Source organism: Notolepis coatsorum, assembly GCF_963971535.1.
Source record: "Notolepis coatsorum genome assembly, chromosome: 8".
In the NCBI taxonomy this organism is placed as follows: Eukaryota; Metazoa; Chordata; class Actinopteri; order Aulopiformes; family Paralepididae; genus Notolepis; species Notolepis coatsorum.
Genome location: NC_140172.1, coordinates 79787487 through 79810414, shown reverse-complemented (window position 1 = coordinate 79810414; position 22928 = coordinate 79787487). Strand labels below are relative to the sequence as shown.

Sequence of the window (22928 nt, the reverse complement as noted above, 5' to 3'; positions counted from 1 at the left end):
GACAGAGAGAGGGAGAGAGACAGAGAGACAGAGAGAGGGAGAGAGTCAGACAATGACCATAGTTATCGGGCTTTCAAACCACACACGTTCTACTTTGTGAAGGTAGGAGATACTTGCTGTGGTTTCTCCCAGGTAGAATCTGCAATAGGGATTAGGGAGGTGTAGTGGTTACATCATTGTTGTAACGTAAATGTGTGCATGTTACAGTGTGCGTGAGCATAACAGAATGTGCACAGAATGTTTCGGGTGCAAGGCCTGACGTTGGCTGCTGTGTGTGTGTGTGTGTGCGTGTGTGTGTGTGTGTGTGTGCGTGTGCGTGTGCGTGTGTGCTGAGTTGGCCCCTAGGGACTGCAACTCACCATGACTTTTCTAATCCATTAACACATTCGGGCCATTTGGATCCGTCTAATCTCACTCTATAAGGCCAGTTTATCATAACAACCTTTCATTGTGCGTGAGCTAAATGTTTGTAGAGCTAAATCTATACTTTATATTATTGCTATCTGTCCATTGTCATTGTCAATTGATACTATAAACCGTCCCTTCAATATGCCTTAAATAAAAAAAAAATTCATCAATACGTTCCCATTTTATAGCGTTGTGAATATGAACGTTATAGCAGAATGTTCTGGGGTATTTCCTGAAAGGCGAGTTACAAGGCGCTAAGCTAATAACGTTAAATCGAATGGCGTTTCGGCTATAGACAAGCTAGAGCTAAAACTCAAAATGCATATTATCGGTATCATGGTCCACCATGGAATGCATGAAAGGGGGGACGACGACGTCGTTTCTGATTATTGATTACCAATAACGGCATTAGCCTCAGTAGCCTCAGTAGCTGACCGGGTGGATGGCTATCAAAGCAAGGCCCGACCAGGCTGAAATTGACGTCAAACCGCTCTTACCTGTGGCCGGTTGGACTGCAAAAAGGATTTCCCAGTTATCGATCGCCATCTGGTAGATCCATATGTCCATTTGCTGATGCTATATTCCTTTACTGCATACTGAATTCAGCGTCCCAAAACAAATCAAATCAAATTTATTTATAAGGCCCGACAACACACGTTAATGTCCCCATGGGCCGTACAGGTCTTCTTTAAACAAGTCAAGAAGAAAACATAACAATAAGTCAAGAACAGAACAAGAACACCATAAGGTCCAAACATTTTTTAGATGAATGCAAATTGTAACTGAGGGGTACAATTCCCTGACTGTATTGATAAGTATGGTATTATTAAACCACTACCTCTTGTACTTTAACTTCTGGCCATCCAGTACATGATATAGATATGATGAACACTTTCCCACCTGATGAAACGAAGTCCACACAAATGTACAAATCGAATATTTTATATAGCAAAGGGTATATACAACGTTCACTTGATGACATTTATGATTTGAAATGCACTTGTATGGCAAATGAGTATTCGCAGGCAAATCAACATTGAATGTCCAATCTCTGGTTACGCAGGGAGTAAGTATACAACCTGGTTCTTTAGGGAACTATAGCGATGGTACTTAAATGATTATAGCTGGATACACTAAGGGGGGGGGGGTCCCGCTGGTTGTAAGACAGTAGGAGGGGGGGTTAGAAGAGCCGCTGGCGGTATCCCATCTGGCCGACGATTTCTTGGGAGAATTCAGAGTCCTGAACACGATGCCCACAGAACCTCGGTCCGCAGATGAATACAGCTGGACCCTCTGGTGGACGGCAGCTGCCGGTCCACAACGGAGAGACGTGAGGCGACCTCACTGGTGTAGAGCGCCGTCTCACCTGGACTCCTCTCCGGGGGGTAGTTCCAACACTCAGCAGTGTTGGCCGTTATCCATGGAATAATCAAAGCACCCAAAGCATGTAGATAATCCAAGCCGTGGAAGGCTCGCCGTCGTCCGGGTAAAGTAATCCAATGTACAGGTCCACTCGTCCTGGCCCGGAGCTCCTCGGATGCAAGCACCACTAGTGGTCTGCCCAGCCTGGTTAAGACTCCAGATAACGTCAGGAACGATGGGGGTACTGATCACTTTATAACTCTAACCGAACGATGCACCATACATAATAGACTATTATTAGCTTAATAGAAATACGTCCAACTCGACGGTATAGTGCCAAACTATGACAATTCAACTATTAATCCACACGATATCTCAATGCCTATTCTGAGGCCAAGTAGGCCTTACTGCACCACACGTGCGTCGTAGGTGAGGCTTCGCGTCTGTTACTCGGTTGGAGGGTAAAGAACTAATGGACTAAAAGGAAGTTCTACTTTACTTGCGCCATATATATATGCGCTGCGAACAAATAGTACCACTCGTATTTCGCCAGACGTATTCCTACGCGGAACCGGGCTTGCCACGACATGTTGGGCGGCACGATTGAACTTGAACCTAGGGGTATGGCTGCTGGCGCCAGGTTCTCGTCCAATGGTAGAATGAAACTATTATGGGCTGTTTAGTAGACTAAAGGGATATTCAGTGCATATTGTACAAGGAATATACAGGGGATATCAAACGATATACAAATACTATTAGATATATATCCATAAATAAATATATATATTCGGTTTAATCTGATCCTTCACAACACAAATAAATGAAAGAATGCAAGCACTCCCAGACATACCCCACGCGAAGGTAAGGAAAAACTCACTAAAACCTAACAATAGGGAAAAAAGCTCCACAGGCAGTGTGGAGGAGAGAAACCTTAGAAGGGCCATTCAAGGGGGGATCTCCCTTCTTAGATGTTGGTGATAGTAGTGTTGCAGACGGACAGTTGGTAAGCATGCACTCATGTGTGTAGTGAAACACAGATGAGTGCATGCAATAGCAACTGAACATTTTGAAAGATTAAAGATAGAGCTAATAGCGATAGCAACTGATAACAACTGTCCCAAAAACTATTCCAGGCGATCGGCTACACGCATAGCTTTAGGGTAACAAAAAAGTCCATTCATGATTAAAAAAAAACACCTGTCTGCAACAGGGAACACTGCATTATCGAGACAGCGCCCCTACGAGGATATGGCCGGTAATGCACTTTTCCGAATTCCAAGAGTGCCGCTTGGTGACATTGAGTAGGATATTACAATGGAATAAAAGCCAATACAACCTTACCACTAGGGATGCACGATAATTATGACGTCATCCCGATAAACCCGATAAAATTATTGATAGCTCCGATAATATATATTATTACATGGCGTTTTAACATTCGCTGAAATGCTTGATTGTGATTGGTCAATAGCGCTCGGTTGCCCCTAGCAGCGGTCCGTTATTACTCGATAACGGACCGCTGCCGAGCAATAATGACCGCTGTTCGCAGCTGGAGCAATCAAGCCCACTGACACACACTGCATCAGTGCAATCAGACACACCTGCCGGCTGCCGGCGATAATAATAATCACTTTATTTGGGCTGACAGAGCCACAGAACAACTGTGTCTCCTCATGTCGATGGTGTAAAATGAATTAGGTATATTGTTAGTAAGTTAGCCATGTAATAAGCGGGATAATGTATAGCCTATACTCGGTCATTGTCGCAAAATAATTTACCTCTGCGAGGCGCCTCGGTATTCTAAACTCTGGATTGGGATGAAGGGTGTTTGTTTTTACTGTAGGCTCCTCCCGTTTTGCCAGTACTGTGGTACGACTGATAGCGTGTGGTTTAGGAAGAGGGAGTTTTTCACAAATCCAGCGCAGAGAGGCAGGGAGCAGGCCAGAGAGGCAGGGAGCAGGCCAGGGAGCAGGACAGAGAGGCAGGGAGCAGGCCAGAGAGGCAGGGAGCAGGCCAGAGAGGCAGGGAGCAAGACAGAGAGGCAGGGAGCAGGACAGAGAGGCAGGGAGCAGGCCAGAGAGGCAGGGAGCAGGACAGATAAGCAGGGAGAGAGGCAGGGAGCAGGACAGAGAGGCAGGGAGCAGGCCAGAGAGGCAGGGAGCAGGACAGAGAGGCAGGGAGCGAGGCAGGGAGCAGGCCAGAGAGGTAGGGAGCAGGACAGAGAGTCAGGGAGCAGGACAGAGAGGCAGGGAGCAGGCCAGAGAGGCAGGGAGCAGGCCAGAGAGGCAGGGAGCAGGACAGAGAGGCAGGGAGCAGGCCAGAGAGGCAGGGAGCAGGCCAGAGAGGCAGGGAGCAGGACAGAGAGGCAGGGAGTGAGGCAGGGAGCAGGACAGAGAGGCCGGGAGCAGGCCAGAGAGGCAGGGAGCAGGACAGAGAGGCAGGGAGCAGGCCAGAGAGGCCGGGAGCAGGCCAGAGAGGCAGGGAGCAGGCCAGAGAGGCAGGGAGCAGGCCAGAGAGGCAGGGAGCAGGCCAGAGAGGCAGGGAGCAGGACAGAGAGGCAGGGAGCAGGACAGAGAGGCAGGGAGTGAGGCAGGGAGCAGGACAGAGAGGCAGGGAGCAGGCCAGAGAGGCAGGGAGCAGGCCAGAGAGGCAGGGAGCAGGACAGAGAGGCAGGGAGCGAGGCAGGGAGCAGGCCAGAGAGGCAGGGAGCAGGCCAGAGAGGCAGGGAGCGAGGCAGGGAGCGAGGCAGGGAGCAGGCCAGAGAGGCAGGGAGCAGGCCAGAGAGGCAGGGAGCAGAACAGAGAGGCAGGGAGCAGGACAGGGAGCAGGACAGAGAGGCAACGAGCAGGACAGAGAGGCAGGGAGCAGGACAGAGAGTCAGGGAGCAGGCCAGAGAGGCAGGGAGCAGGCCAGAATACGGCTCCTTTCGATCGATTAGTCGACTATTCGACTAATCGAGGTCAGCCCTAGTTCTGAGTGAAGACAGAAGATGATTGTGGAGGCAGAAGATGATTCTGTGTCAGCCAGGGTGAAGGCAGAAGATGATTCTGTGTCAGGGTGAAGGCAGAAGATGATTCTGTGTCAGGGTGAAGGCAGAAGATGATTCTGTCTCAGGGTGAAGGCATAAGATGATTCTGTTCTGAGTGAAGGCAGAAGATGATTCTGTTCTGAGTGAAGGCAAGAGGAGAAAAGACACAATTACAAACAGTTTTTTTTCAGCATGTAGATTCATGTGTGTGTGTGTGTTGCAGGGTGAAAGAGTTGATGGGCTATAGCCCTGAGGATCTGTTGGGCCGGTCAGTATATGACCTCTACCACGCCTTAGATGCCGACAGTGTCACCAAAAGCCATCAGAACCGTGAGTTAGCACACACCCACACGCACACATGCACACACATGCACAGACACACACATGCGCGCACATACACACACACGCACAGACTAAAACACACATAGAAGTACATGCACACATGCAGTTAAAGGGGAACGCCACCCACTTCACAGAGTTACTGTTTGTCTTTGTAGGGCAGTGTTGTGATTTGTGTGTGTGTGTGTGTGTGTGTGTGTGTGTGTGTGTGTGTGTGTGTGTGTGTGTGTGTGTGTGTGTGTGTGTGTGTGTGTGTGTGTGTGTGTGTGTGTGTGTGTGTGTGTGTGTGTGTGTGTGTGTGTGTGTGTGTGTGTGTGTGTGTGTGTGTGTGTGCGTGCGTGCGTGCGTTGCACACTGTGTGCTGTCTGTGTGTGTTGGCAGAGCAGGGCTGGTATTAAGATGTCTTTAAACCTATTAAGCGCGGCCACTGATGTCCTGATAAGACCAGTGCATCTGCTATCACACACAAAGTCGAGCCAGGTGGCCTCAATTACCTTCTAATGATTGTGTGTGTGAGAGAGAGAGAGAGAGAGAGAGAGAGAGAGAGAGAGAGAGAGAGAGAGAGAGAGAGAGAGAGAGAGAGAGAGAGAGAGAGAGAGAGAGAGAGAGAGAGAGAGAGAGAGAGAGAGAGAGAGAGACACACACACACACACATACGAGAGAGAGAGAGAGAGCCTAGATGTGTCCTGGCTTGTGTCTTCATTGATGCTCATTAAAACTGTGCAACACCCAGACCCAGTGGCTTTTCAATGTAAAACAAAATACATCTATATGCCGTTTCCATAGCAACCCATGTGGTCAGACTAATACATGGAGAACAATGTCTCCAACCCATCTATTCCTATGCTTTGACACTGACGTCATGCAGTACAGACAACATACAGACTCTGATAACATACCAACAACACAGTACAGACAACATACAGACTCTGATAACATACCAACAACACAGTACAGACAACATACAGACTCTGATAACATACCAACAACACAGTACAGACAACATACAGACTCAGACAACATACCAGCAACACAGTACAGACAACATACAAACTCATACAACATGCCAACAACACAGTACAGACAACATACCAACAACACAGTACAGACAACATACCAACAACACAGTACAGACAACATACAGGCTCATACAACATAGGCCCCAAACAGCTAAATACATAGAAAAAGAAAACACAACAACACAAACAGAGATTCAGGTACTGAACCAGTATCATGGTTAACATGAACAAGATAGTATCTGGTTTGTTACTCTCCGTCAGGGATGTCACGAGAAATGATACTTCAGTACAAAGTTAATGCCTAGCTAAACTAAATTAAAAGTTTAGTTTAGTTTATTGTTTATTTAGCAAGGCCCATACACAATTTAAAATGGCACCAAAATTTGCATCTGTAGTCCCTGGGTGAGGGTACAGTCAGATAAAATACAAAACAACAGTACAATACAGTACAACAATTCGACCTAAATAATAAATAACTTTAATTTCCAGATTTAAATAAATATAAAGCTTCTGGTGTTTAACCACTTAACCTCTTAACTCAATCAGCGCCGGAAGCCTAGAGCATCTTTGTTCCTACCACGCCAACGCTCTAAAAGATAGGAATAAGTGGCAGTGTTTGCAGGGCTATATATATATTCTATATTATAACTATGGATACAATACTATGGCCCATTTGACATCACCTATCTATCGTTCAATATGTGAAAAAGAAGTAATTTTTTCATCAATACGTTCGTGTGTTATACCGTGGTGAATATGAGTATAGTTTTAGAGTAATCCTGTCTAATCCCAGAAAACTACGCTATGCAGCAATACGTGCATTTCACTAAAAACTAGGGGTGTAACGGTACGCGGATACGTACTGTACCGCCTCAATGTGGTCCTCCGGTACAGTACACACTGTGCACCGAGCGATTGCAACCTTTTTTTGCAGAACTTAAATCCCCCCGGCCCTAATATAACGTGCACAACTAACCGGATGTTGTTTGTTCATTCCACGCAGCGCGCAGCTACACTGAACGAGAGCTGTAATTCAGCATAGCATATTAGCCTTAGTATGGCGAGTCAATACTAACTGACAAGCCAGAGCCATGTCATTGTTCAACTTTATTGCGAACTTTATCACGCATTTGAAACGGCATCACCCGAATGTGAATATCACCGGTACACGGAATAAACAGATCCTAGTGCAAGATGCTGCTTGAATGCAACGGGGACAACGGAGTATGGTCGCAGATCTGCTGCTATAAAAACACCTATGGCGTTTGTTATTGCTTTGGCCCGGTCTGCATTAATAGCGAGATGCTGCTTGAATGCAACGTTGCATTCAAGCAGCATCTCGCTATTAATGCAAAATTCACTCTTAGTGCTAACCAGAGCATGTGAGCGGAGCGGAGCGGGTGGATTTTGAAGTGAGCGCGGAGTGGGCTTTAAAATGGGTCAGAGTGACTCCGGAGCGAGAGCTCTCCTCCGCTCCGAGCCGCTCCCAGCCGCTCAGTGCACACCATCACACAGTGGTTTAAACTGATGTAATATACATGTAGTACAATGCCAAAGCAATAGGTGGCGATGTAGTTCAAACATGAAGGCAATTTTAAACCAATCAGAAGGGATCACTAGTCACTACACATCCTGCTAACTCAAAACAGAAATCCGCCATCTTTAAATCACCTCGGGAACTATTTAGCATAGCAACATTTATTTTCAGCAAGAAACAAACAAAGTGCAATAAAAAAAAGGATACATTCACTGTGTTCTGCCTCATTTATTGATGAAATCAAACCAACATCGACACAATGTACCACCAAGAGCGGAGAGTTTAATCTCACAAAAAGAGCGCTGATGTTGTTAGCTTACATGCTAACGTGAATGGGGTCTGCCAGTATAAACACTTAGCATTGCGGCTAGGCTAGCGTACATTAGCATAGTAAAGCTAGTAGAATGGTTGAAAACGTTATACAGATTGCAGAATGGGTACAATACAATACGGCTCAATACAAACAATTGTTAAGGGGTCCAGGGGTGCAGACTGTTGTAGTTTGGTCAAATCAAGCTAATTTACATCATGCTCCAAAAAAATATCTGCTGAGCGGGCATATCTGAGTGGAGCGCCGAGCGCTTGATGCGCAAATGAAGTTGAACGCTGAGCGAGCGTAGAGTGGCTTGGGGGGGGGGGCCAACATGAGCGAATGAGAGCGGAACTAAGCCGTCCAGAGCGAAGAGCGGATTTCTCGGCCGTTCCGCACCGCTCACATGCTCTGGTGCTAACGTAATAGATTAACATAGGTCTGAACTTGAGTTGTAGAAAAACTTGTTACTCAAGTTTTTCTGTAGTAGTTAGTAGTCCAGATGTAGTATTTCTCCAGAAGGTGGTATGGCTTACAAATCCAGACTGAGCCATAGCCTGAAGCCTTATGTAGTACAGTTCCAAATTTCATAGAGATCCATTCAGAAATGAGTGATTGGGAGTGATTTTGGTAAACTGTGTACGAAGAAAAACTCAGTTTTCTCATAGACTTCAATTAATTTGGCTTCCTGTTAAAAAAAATTGTTTTTCACCTAGATCCCTGATTCACACATCCCCACATGGGTTATCATTGGAAGCCACACTCATTGGCTACAACGATCCACAATCATTTTCGAGATCGGATCTAGATTGACGGAACTACTGCAGCCTGAGTCGGGAGTGGTATTTTGTGCAATACCGTGTACTTTGCACAAGCCTCAAATACAGGCATGTAACTCGAGAACCGCTCAATGGATTTTGTCATCTGAAAGGGCTATCCACAGGCAACAAATGGGGCTTTAATTCGATATATATATTGTATTACAAAATATGCACAGCCGAGCCACTAGGGGTCGCCGAAGTGCCGGTGGGCAAATCGTCCTAAAAAGGTCCCTGATATGGGCTGTCGCAGGCTAAGAGGTTTTAAGGACCACTAGCATAGCTTAAAACTCTGGGAGAGGTGTTTTTGGCCAATAGTTAGGCAAGATACACAATTTACATGCATAGACCACTCATTTATGTCAAGAGGCCCTAAGTCTACTTAGAGAATGGGGGTCTATGTGGCTCCCTTCCCCACACATGCATGTGATTGTGAACAGCCACACACACACACACACACACACACACACACACACACACACACACACACACACACACACACACACACACACACACACACACACACACACACACACACACACACACACACACACACACACACACACACACACACACACACACACACACACACACACACACACACACACACACACACACACACACACACACACACACACACACACACACACACACACACACACACACACACACACACACACACACACACACACACACACACACACACACACACACACACACACACACACACACACACACACACACACACACACACACACACACACACACACACACACACACACACACACACACACACACACACACACACACACACACACACACACACACACACACACACACACACACACACACACACACACACACACACACACACACACACACACACACACACACACACACACACACACACACACACACACACACACACACACACACACACACACACACACACACACACACACACACACACACACACACACACACACACACACACACACACACACACACACACACACACACACACACACACACACACACACACACACACACACACACACACACACACACACACACACACACACACACACACACACACACACACACACACACACACACACACACACACACACACACACACACACACACACACACACACACACACACACACACACACACACACACACACACACACACACACACACACACACACACACACACACACACACACACACACACACACACACACACACACACACACACACACACACACACACACACACACACACACACACACACACACACACACACACACACACACACACACACACACACACACACACACACACACACACACACACACACACACACACACACACACACACACACACACACACACACACACACACACACACACACACACACACACACACACACACACACACACACACACACACACACACACACACACACACACACACACACACACACACACACACACACACACACACACACACACACACACACACACACACACACACACACACACACACACACACACACACACACACACACACACACACACACACACACACACACACACACACACACACACACACACACACACACACACACACACACACACACACACACACACACACACACACACACACACACACACACACACACACACACACACACACACACACACACACACACACACACACACACACACACACACACACACACACACACACACACACACACACACACACACACACACACACACACACACACACACACACACACACACACACACACACACACACACACACACACACACACACACACACACACACACACACACACACACACACACACACACACACACACACACACACACACACACACACACACACACACACACACACACACACACACACACACACACACACACACACACACACACACACACACAGATGGCTGACACTCATGGCCAACGTGACCAGCCCATAGATCAGCACATACACGCAGCAGTCTCTACTGTGTGTAGTGTTGCCCTAAGCTGCCCTGTCAGGGCTGTACACTGCAAGCATCTCGTCGCAAATTGCCCCCTAATCTGGCCGGTGCGAGTGGAAAATATCATCTGGGGGCAAGCTTGCGAGTAGTGATTGCAACCCTTCATTCGCATTTCACTCCTAAATTAATCCATACAAATTGGATAAAACATTAGCCTACAACCAGGGCATAATGTTGCGGTTGTAATTTCATTAGACAGACCAGCGCAGACCTTTAATAACATGCAATTTGATTGACACGAGCAATGGGCTAACGTTAGCTGCTATCCACGGTATCCATTAGGATTATGCTAAGCTAACTAGCGTTAGCTGCTGCTAACCCTGGACACCAGTCAAAGCGGACTCCACAACACTAGTTCCATTTGGGAGGAAAGGGGGTGGGTTATATTGACAACGCTTGACAACAGAAGTTTAAACATAACTTCATATTTATTGGTTATTCGTTTCTGTTACTGTATATCATCCACTTTCCATCTCCGTCTATTAAACGCTTCCTGTTTACATTCGAGTGTGACATCATCACCTACGGCAGCTTAGACGATCAAAACGCGAACCTAGAACAAAACCAGGGGGGGGGGGGGGGGCTCTCTCATTCGTTCTCGCCCCCTCTCTCTCTCTCTCTCTCTCTCTCTTGCTCTGATTGATTGAAAACTTTATTAACAGATTGCAGAATGGGTACAATACAGTACAGCTCTCTCTACATTCAATGATTTAAAGTAGCCAAACGTTACAGACAGTATAAATACTAACTGGATAGTTGATGATATAAACATTTAATTTCATTATCTGAAATATTCTAAAATCATTAAGTCTGCTATAAGCCATTATCCCTTTGTGTGTGTGATTATTATTTTCTCACAGTAGTGTGTGTGTATATGTTATGTACCAGGAGCTGATCACTTCTGTGTCACTGTGCAGGCAGGCCTGAGTACTCCTGTGTCACGGGGCATGCAGGTGAGGGCTGCCAATTAGCCAATTAGTGCTGATTGGTTACCTGCTGGGAGCTTTAAAGGCAGACCTAGTAACTAGGGATGGGTACCGAATTCGGTACTTTTGAGGTACCGAACCGAAACACGTCGGTACTACCGAGTATCGAATCAAGTGAGAAACCGAAAAAAAAATAAAAATAAAAATAAAATGAGGTCACAGTGTTCAGTATAGACATATGTACAATGTTCGATGCAGAATAGACGTAACTGAGTTACCATATAATATACAATACTATGCAGTGTACTAATGTACAGTACTATATAGTGCAAAGCAGAAATGGGATGAGGTACAATTTAGGTACAATTTACAGTAAGGTGTACGAGTTGTAGTGCAATCCTTCATCAATAAATATAAAGTGTGGGGAGTGGGTGCTACAGTGTTTGTTTAAAGTGGGTGTGTGCTATAAAGTGTGTGGAGTGGGTGCTACAGTGTGTTTGTTTAAAGTGAGTGTGTGCGTGTGGATGTGTGTGCTATGTGCGTTTGATGGTTGTTGTTGTGTAGTGTTCATTGTTCGTTTAGCAGCCTGATGGCCTGGGGATAGAAGCTTCTTCTGAGTCTTTCTGTGCTCGCCTTGAGACTCCGGTATCGCTTGCCTGACCGCAGCAGTTCAAAGAGGCAGTTGTTCGGGTGACTGGAGTCTTTAATGATTCTCTTAGCCTTGCCCTTGCAACGCTTGTTGTAAATGTTCTGGAGGGTGGGGAGCCCCCCTCCAATTGTGCGTTCGGCTGAACGTGTCACTCTTTGTAGTCTGCTTCGGTCTTGTGCAGTGCTATTCCCAAACCAGGAGGTGATGTTGCCAGTCAAGATGCTCTCTATTGTACATGAGTAGAAGTTCTTAAGGATCTTCTGACTGACTTGGAACTTCCTTAGGCGCCTGAGGAAGTAGAGGCGTTGTCGTGCCTTCTTCACAACACTGTCAATGTGTGTGGTCCATGTCAAGTCCTCGGATATGTAGGCTCCGAGGTACTTAAAGCTGTTGACTCTCTCAACCGGTGCCCCGTCGATGCTGAGGGGGCTGTAGTCCTTGACCCCCGACCTCCTGAAGTCCACAATCATCTCCTTTGTTTTGCTGACGTTCAGGGAGAGGCTGTTTTCCTGGCACCATCCCGCCAGGACCTTGACCTCTTCCAGGTAGGCCCTCTCGTCGTTGGCATAGATCAGGCCCACCACCACTGTGTCGTCAGCAAATTTGATGATTGTATTGCTACTCCGCTGAGCCACATAGTCGTGTGTGTACAGGGAGTAGAGGAGGGGACTCAGAACACAGCCCTGGGGGGCCCCTATGTTGAGGGTGATGGATGAGGAGGTGCAGTTGCCTGCTCTCACCACCTGGGGTCTGCCCGTCAGGAAGTCCAAGACCCACTGGCAGAGGTCATAGTTCAAGCCCAGGTCCCTGAGCTTGGCTATGAGTATGGAGGGGACTATGGTATTGAATGCCGAGCTGTAGTCGATGAATAGCATTCTCACATAGTTCCCCTGCCTCTTGTCCAGGTGTGATGCTGCTGTGTGCAGCACATGGGCTATGGCGTCCTCCGTGGACCTGTTGGGGCGGTATGCAAATTGCAGGGGGTCCATGTTGAAGGGGAGGGAGGAGCAGATGTAGCCCTTTACTAGCTTCTCAAAGCACTTCATGGCTATGGAGGTGAGAGCTACAGGGCGGTAGTCGTTGAGGCAAGCAGGCTTGGATTTTTTGGGTACAGGGATAATAGTGGACTTCTTCAGGCAGGTGGTGTCATGGTATTATGGTTTGGGTGGTGTTCGTTACATATGGTGTAACGTGGGGGCTGAGCCATTTCATCAAACAGGTGAGTATGCCGTATTTGTTTGTAATTTGATGTGACTACTTATGCTGTTAAAATATATAGTTTAGTGGGCACCACATGTAGATAGGGACATTATTTTCTGGTTGTTGGTTAGCGTCCTGTGCACCACATACTCCTGGGGCAGTCAGGGAAGGGATTAGCACCATCTGCTTGTCTGGTACTGTATCATGTACTGGATGGGTGGATGGTCAAGTATGATCTTTGACTGGTAGCAGGTGTGGTTGAAGATGGTTAGGTCTACAGGGCATTAGTTTAAGGGTAGGTAGATTAGGGCGGACAGAAAACACAGGTAGTGTGGTAGGGCTTGATTTAGTGTTTCTTAGGGTAGACATGTGGTGGGCCGGTTTTGACTGCAGTTTAGACGTAGAAGCATATGTAGTCACATCAGGTTAGAAGGCGCACCTGTTTGGGATTGTTTGTTGGATTTATTTTGTTTGTTTGAGTGTTTGGTGAGCATACCTGGTAGCACCTAACACCCTGCGTGTATGACACGTCTATTTAGGGTGGGTGTGTTTTATTTTTATTTTAATTTTTTTTCTTTTGCAACCTAGAAAGGTGCGCTCTGTAGAGCTCACATTTCCACCGTGTTCCCTTCTGGTTGTTATTATTGGCATTTAGCATTCTTCAGTGGTTCTTCAGTGGTTCTTCATGGTTCTTCAGTGGTTCTTCGTGGTTCTTCAGTGGTTCGTTGGGGGGGTCTTTGTGGTTCGTTAGTGGTTCTTTGTGACTGTGAGGTAGGGTGTGTAGCTTGGGGTGGCTGGTTCAGTGACAATGGCTTCCATCAAGGACTTTGTTGATCGCCCGTCTCATGACTTGTTAGAGAAGTTTTCCAAAGAACAACTGCTAGAACTTGCTGTACACTACAGGGTGGAGCTTTCTGCAGGGGAGAAACGTTTGAAGCCGTCTGCCTTGAGTGCGTTAAGGGTGTTACTCGTTAGGGAGCAGGTGCTTGAGGAGAGGGTGGAGGAGCCTCCTTCGTCTGGCGCATCTCCGCTATTACCTGGTGTAGAGGGTGAGTGGAGGATAAGGGAGTTGGAGTTTAAGGAAAGGCAGCTAGAGCGAGAGCGTGAGGAGAGGAGAGAGGAGCGTGAGCTTAAAGAGAGGAAAGAGGAGCGTGAGTTTATGGAGAAACAAATGTTGTTGGAGCACGAGCATGCACAGAAGGAGCTTGAATATAAGCATGCTGCCTTGCAGGCGGGCGCTCTGCATCCAGAGTCACGTTCAGGTTTTGATGTAGGCAGGAATATTAGGATGGTACCTCCATTTTTTGAGAAAGACGTGGAAAGATATTTTCCCCTTTTTGAACGGGTGGCAACCACATTGAAGTGGCCTGATACCGCCTGGACACTGCTGCTGCAATGTGTTTTAGTTGGTAGGGCACAAGAAGCCTACACTGCTCTGTCCCTTGAACAAAGCGCTGATTATGAGCTGGTTAAAGCTTCCATTTTGAGGGCTTATGAGTTGGTCCCTGAGGCCTATCGTCAGCGTTTTAGAGGTTATCGCAGGTCGGAGGGGCAGTCTTTTTTTTTGATCCACTTTTTCTCCCATTTTCTATATTTTTCTCCCATCCCAATTTCGTATCATCCAATTCAACCCTTCCCTGTCACGAACGCTGTTTCTTGCCTCCCACAAGCCGGCTGCAATGTGGACTAAGTCATACATAGCACAAGTCCCCTCCGGTACTTGAGGTAACAGCAGTCGCATCTTTTCACCTGCGCAGCTCGATCTCTCAGTGGCGAGGAGTAACGCGTGGGAGGCTCACGCTGCCCCAGACACTTCCTGATTCTACTGCGCAGGCGCACCAACCAACCTGTAGGAGTCGCTGTCCACAACGCCCGATCCCCACCCATCAGTTTCCCACCCCCTAATACGGCCAATGTGTATTAGTATGAACGACCAGCTAAACTGAAAGCAATGTGGAGCACTGGGCTCGAACAGGCAAGCCCAGCGTCTCTGCATTCGTGGTGAGCGCCTTGCCCACTACGCCACGTAGCCGCCTGTCGGAGGGGCAGTCTTATGTTGAATTTGGAAGGGAGAAGGAGAACCTGTTTGACAGGTGGTGCACTTCTCAGAAGGCAGAGTCAAGAGAGCAGCTTAGGCAGTTGATTCTCCTAGAGGAATTTAAAAGATGTGTTCCTGATACTGTTTCCACACATCTAAATGAGCGTAAGGTATCGAAGATAGGCGACGCCGCTGTCTTCGCTGATGAGTTTGTGTTGACACACAAGTCCGTGTTTTTGGAGGACTACCGTGTTGAGTCCGGGGATAGGCGTCCTGTTCAGGGGGGCCGTTTCCCAAAACCTGTGTCTGCTGGTCAGTTAACTTCACCTCCTAGGCGGGGTGGTTCTGCTGGTGCATTCCCAGAAGGGATTATCTGTTTCTACTGTAAAGAACCTGGTCATATCGTTGCTGGGTGCCCGGTGCTTGAGCAGAAAAATTTCAGAACAGTGGCTCTGGTAGAAACCATATGCAGAACGCCTATGCCAACGTTAGATGGGGATGGGGGAAGTATCAAACGTGTGGACAAAGAGCTCGAGGGTTCCTCAAGGTTTATGATGAATGGATTTGTTTCCCTGACTAATGCACTAGAGTCCAAACAGGCTATAACAATTTGGAGAGATACCGGTGCTTTTCAGTCCCTCATTCTGGAGGGGGTTTTGCCGTTTTCAGAAAACTCTTCTTTGCATTCCGGTGTCGTTGTTCGGGGCTTTGGGGGTGGATTTGTGGATGCACCTTTGCATGAGGTCACGCTCAATTCTCCCTTAGTATCAGGCAATGTTGTTGTGGGGGTATGTTCTCACATTCCCATAAAGGGGGTGTCCTTCATTCTAGGGAATGATTTGGCTGGTGACAAAGTGTTGGCTACTCCGGTTGTAACTCCCATTCCTGTGGTTTCTGAGGTCCCTAATGAGCTGGCACAGAAACATCCAGGAGTGTTTCCTGTGTGTGCTGTGGCTCGGGAAATGTCAAAGGACAAAAGTGATGTTGTTGACACTTCGACTTGGGACATTACACTTAGTGACACATTCTTTGTTGAATTAAAATGTGTACCTGTTGAGAATTTTGGAAAGCACACTGTGGATCTACCTCTGCATAATGATTCTCTTGATTGTGGCTTTGTGTTAGGCCCGGTGGTGAAACCAGAGTTGACATGCGTGCCGGAGAAGCATGTGGCAGGAGATGGTACGGCAGCGCAGTGTCTCAGGGTCTTCCCAGCCTGTATGGTGGCTGAGGCCACGAACGAATTGGAGGAGGAGTGTGGGAAGGATGCTATGAGAGGTGCTGTTGTTTCATGTGACACCGTTCTAGTTGGAGAGGCTACTAAGCCTGACTTAGGCTGCCAGCCTTCCCACAGTAGCTCCATTGTCCCTAATGTTTCACTTGTGGGCAGGGATGGTCTCAGTATGTCAGTTGATGATTCTGACATTGATCCACATGTCCACACTGATTCTCTGCCATGCACTAGGTGTGATGGTCAACCTAGTTACCTGTGTCCTGTGGGGCAGGAGCCGCCTTCACGACCTGGTCTGTTGAGTGGCAGCCATTTTGATTTTGATCAGGACAATGTTATTTTGGGTGACGCCATTTTAGATGGTGTTCCAGACATTTTTGTGACTGTCGTACTGCCATGTTCCAGGTACGGTGGCCCTGACAACTAATGGGTCACAGTGTTTTTTTTTTGTTTTTGTTTATGGGTTGTTGTGTGGTGGTTGCCTAAGGGGCAACCAGTTTGGTGGGGGAGGTGTTATGTACCAGGAGCTGATCACCTCTGTGTCACTGTGCAGGCAGGCCTGAGTACTCCTGTGTCACGGGGCATGCAGGTGAGGGCTGCCAATTAGCCAATTAGTGCTGATTGGTTACCTGCTGGGAGCTTTAAAGGCAGACCTAGTAACACACATGCAGTGTCTGTGCTTAGAAGAAGAGCTGTCAGGTTCTTCCAGTCCTTGTCCGTTGGGTTTACCTTAGTACTTTAGTTTACGTTTATATTAATAGTTCCTTGAGATAGTAGCACTTCGAGTTAGAGCACAGGGTTTTGGTGTTGGTTTGCACATAGGTTGCGTGCCCATGAGCCAGGGTCGTAACAGTATATATATATATATGTGTGTGTGTGTGTTTGGCTAAAGTGGATAGAAAACACAGTACTGTGCAAAAAAAAGGCACCCAAAAGTTTTTATATAAATGGTCTTAGATGTAAATACATTTTCTATTAGTGTGTCAGTAGACTACTCTTAGTACATTTTCATTAAATTATTTTTTAAAGCATCTTCATGGTTTAATAATGCAAACATATGTTGCAGGGACTTATTATAATCATCATATTGGCGTGACTGTATGCATCAAAGGGTTAAATCAAGCATTTTTAAGTGCTTTAGAGGAAATGTCAAAATATTGCGATATATATATCGTGTATCGTGATATGGCCAAAAAATATCGCGATATCATTTAGAGGCCATATCGCCCAGCCCTATTATAATGGTAAAATAGTTATTTAAAAATTTGCCCCTAAAAAATATTCTTTGCCCCTAAATTTCTCATTTAGGGGCACGTGTGCCCCTAGTGAAAAAGCTTAGCGTACAGCCCTGCCTGTGCACAAAAAAACACATGCAAGCGCGCACACACACACACACGCACGCACGCACGCACGCACGCACGCACGCACGCACGCACGCACGCACGCACGCACGCACGCACGCACGCACACACACACACACACACACACACACACACACACACACACACACACACACACACACACACACACACACACACACACACACACACACACACACACACACACACACACACACACACACACACACACACACACACACACACACACACACACACACACACACACAACCCTTGTGTACCCCCGGCCCTATGACCACAGCCTTGCTCCATTCCCACGGCAGCAATGGACCTTGGGCCACAGCCAGAACATTAACTTCTTAACTCTACGGTCTTGTTTTCCTTCAGATGATGTTACATTACTGTCAGAACTGGCTGTTTTATCCATCAGCTTTTCATTTTAATCCACTAACAAAACACAAGATATACATTGCGTTCATGATAATATCATGTCATGAACATACGTTTAAACAAATATGTATATAACTACATATAAGTCACCGTCGGTTTTGCTCCGCAGAGATTGTGTGAATTTTTTGTTATTGTGTTTATTTTTAATAAATTTTTTATAAAAACTACGCTGGCATGGACGTCATACAACCGCCAGTCACTTATGGACTTAACCCTTCAGTCACCTTTGTCGCAGTTCTGGTCAAAAAGCCCTTTTTTTAACGTGTGTTTGTGGATAGCGTTGGCTAGATTTGATGTATTGCCAAAAAAGTTGCTCAGTATCACATCTTGGACTCACATTACAATAATCCATGTTTGTTTTTGAAAAACAATCACTATTAAGCGTGTGAACAACAAGTATCACACCTTTCACCCTAGTCGCAGAACTGAACAGGTTAGGGGTTAGGGTAACCCTAACCCCCTAACCCTAACCCCAACCCCAACCCCAATCCCAACCCTAACCCTAATTTAAGAAATGGTTAAAATCCGGAAAATTTATAAATATTCTATGTATGGTGAGGACTGACGTTAATAATGATATTCATGAAAGAAAATTGGAACAATACATGAAAAAGATATGTTTTACTGAGATCGCCGTTTCGGTCACTAGGGAGACAGGTATTGGGTTTTTTGAAGGTTGACTCAACCCTATAGAGTCTGGGCTGTTGGGCTCCTCCTCCCTCAGAATTTTCAATTTTTTTTTACAAGTTCAAGTTCAAGTTTCTTTAATAGTCGTCATACAGAAGTACAGAATACTTTCATACAAAATGCTTCTTACTGTTACGCTCCAGAGACTGTGCTAGACAAGATAGTATCAAATAACATAGTATAGCATGTAATTTAGAAGAAGAAAATGAGGTCACAGTGTTCGGTATAGACATATGTACAATGTTCTGAGTTACCATATAATATACAATACTATGCAGTGTACTAATGTACAGTACTATATAGTGCAAAGCAGAAATGGGATGAAGTACAATTTAGGTACAATTTACAGTAAGGTGTACGAGTTGTAGTGCAATCCTTCATCAATAAATATAAAGTGTGGGGAGTGGGTGCTACAGTGTGTTTGTTTAAAGTGGGTGTGTGCTATAAAGTGTGTGGAGTGGGTGCTACAGTGTGTTTGTTTAAAGTGAGTGTGTGCGTGTGGATGTGTGTGCTATGTGCGTTTGGTGGTTGTTGTTGTGTAGTGTCCATTGTTCGTTTAGCAGCCTGATGGCCTGGGGATAGAAGCTTCTTCTGAGTCTTTCTGTGCTCGCCTTGAGACTCCGGTATCGCTTGCCTGACCGCAGCAGTTCAAAGAGGCAGTTGTTCGGGTGACTGGAGTCTTTAATGATTCTCTTAGCCTTGCCCTTGCAACGCGTGTTGTAAATGTTCTGGAGGGTGGGGAGCCCCCCTCCAATTGTGCGTTCGGCTGAACGTGTCACTCTTTGTAGTCTGCTTCGGTCTTGTGCAGTGCTATTCCCAAACCAGGAGGTGATGTTGCCGGTCAAGATGCTCTCTATTGTACATGAGTAGAAGTTCTTAAGGATCTTCTGACTGACTTGGAACTTCCTTAGGCGCCTGAGGAAGTAGAGGCGTTGTCGTGCCTTCTTCACAACACTGTCAATGTGTGTGGTCCATGTCAAGTCCTCGGATATGTAGGCTCCGAGGTACTTAAAGCTGTTGACTCTCTCAACCGGTGCCATAATATGAACCTACAGGTTCATACCTTCAAAATAAGCCATCAATTGTAAAATTCGAGCCGATAATTTTCAATCAATGTCCTATGAAACATTCTGGTAACATTCTAACTAAATCTCAGTACAGGGCTTTGAAAGGAAGACAGTCAATTCAGCTATTTTATGAAAGGACTACACTCCCAGAATTCAATGTGATCAATGTCACAAATTCACACCTGAACAAAGGCCCAGCTTCCAGTCTGTCGTTCCTTTGTTATTCCAATGACTGGACCCAAGAGGCCTAGAGTGACACACACAAGCTAGGGCTTTAGATAGAAGTTTACCTGAATACATTACTATTATTATTATTAGGGCTTTAGATAGAAATGTACCTGTGATGCACAAGAGAGAGAGAGAGAGAGAGAGAGAGAGAGAGAGAGAGAGACACAGAGAGAGAGAGACACAGAGAGAGATATAGACACAGAGAGAGATATAGACACAGAGATAGAGAGACAGAGATATTAGCTGTTGAACAGAGAGCTGAGATTTACAGTGTTATATATATATATATATATATATATATATATATATATATATATATATATATATATATATATATATATATATATATATATATATATATATATATATATATATATATATATATATATATATATATATATATATATTAGGGCTGTCCCTGACGCGTCTATTCGAATACCAACGGAGTTGTGCGTTTTGCGAATCTGATTGGCCACTGACGTTTCTGGTCATGTGACATGTGCGCCCAATCGCGTGACGAGCTGTGTCTTTACCCATTTCCGCGTCGAACAGCCTGCAAACTACCTAACTTGACTTTTGAAATTAGTATGGAAATATAAAGGTGATCGGTGACTTGAGAAAAGTTATGCTATAATATGAGTTCAAATCATATATATGGACTGAATATGTCATTTGTATTTTATGGTTGAGAATTGTGATATCTAACTTATGAATATTGAGTGAGCGTTTATTCACTGTTTTGTTCGTTGTGATGTTTTCTTGTGAGTACTTCAATGTGTGTGGGTTTTATATTTTAATTTAACTTTTTTTATGTGTGTTTGTATTTTTTATGTTTGGACCCCAGGAAGAGTAGTCTCACTTTGGTGTAGACTAATGGGGATCCACAATAAAACAATAAAACAATAACGCCTAGTTTATTACTGGTTAAGCTTAGGCGACTCTTTCGAAGTTGGTTAAGGTTAGAGTTTGGAATCAGGGCTGGCGTTCTATCGCCATGCTCTAAGACAAACTCTAACCTTAACCAACTTCGAAAGAGTGCCTAAGCTTAACCGTCGAAAGAACTTGCCGTCACACGATTGGTGCACATGTCACATGACCAGAAACGTCAGTGGCCAATCAGATTCGCAAAACGCATAACTCCGTTGGTATTCGAATATAGGCGTCCCTGACTAAGGATTTGGATAGTCGACTTTGATTGGCCGAAATTAGCCGATATTGAAAAAGAAAATTGAAAAAGATTTTATTTTATTTTATTTAATTTTTTTATCATTCCATTTGGGCTGTGGGGGTGCTTAATGTCTGAAGGAGTCAACGGAAGGCTTCTTGTCCTCTGCAAAAGCATGCAATTGGTCCACTGATGGATACATCTTGATATTTGTCTAGTCTAGTGTGTTCATTAGATGGGTGAAATCCTCTTTCAGTGCCTCTGTGCCTGTTTTCTTAGGCAGTTAGCCTCTGGTATGCGTGCCATTAGCGTTAGCCACGCTTCTAGGCCTCTTTTCTTTTGGAAAGAATGATAAAAAATGTAAAATAAAATATAAAAATAAATTATTATAATAAAATCTTAAATTTTTTTGCATTCGACTAAGAGGTTGGCAGTCGACTACGGCTCCTTTCGATCGATTAGTTGACTATTCGACTAATAGGGGTCAGCCCTACTAGCTACTACAGTTAGCCTGGCTGAAGCATATAGCACACCTAGCTACTAGGGGTGGGAATCACCAGAGGCCTCACGATACGATACTATCACGATACTTGAGTCACGATACGATAGTATTGCGATACTAAATATATTGCGATATGCTGAGTATTGCGATATTAATATTGCGATATATTGCGATTTATTACCTTTTTTCAACTGCAAAGTAAAACTTTGTCAACATGTTTTATCTAATAAAATAAAGTTCAGTCTGTTCATCTCACTTCAATCATTTTTATTGCAGAACATGGTATTTTCTCAAGCAGACAGATGTAAACACTGTAATCTGTGTTGCATGTACCTGACAAGCTGAACTGTTTGTATTACAGTCATATTCCAACTTAACTGAATGCACATGTGTGTGTGTGTGTGTGTGTGTGTGTGTGTGTGTGTGTGTGTGTGTGTGTGTGTGTGTGTGTGTGTGTGTGTGTGTGTGTGTGTGTGTGTGTGTGTGTGTGTGTGGACTACTGTACTATTACAGGTATTGAAATGAACAAT

At 45.5% G+C, this 22928-nt stretch overlaps 1 protein-coding gene across 3 annotated transcripts in view; it reads left to right on the top strand.

The window, feature by feature from the left end:
* Nucleotides 1–22928, top strand: part of epas1b (endothelial PAS domain protein 1b) — a 641397-nt gene that overhangs the window by 511431 nt on the left and 107038 nt on the right. For all 3 annotated transcript variants that reach the window (XM_084320767.1, XM_084320766.1, XM_084320765.1), the window contains one exon: nucleotides 5022–5128. In XM_084320767.1, the coding sequence (XP_084176893.1) occupies nucleotides 5022–5128 (107 nt within the window). The remainder of the gene's footprint in view (nucleotides 1–5021; nucleotides 5129–22928) is intronic.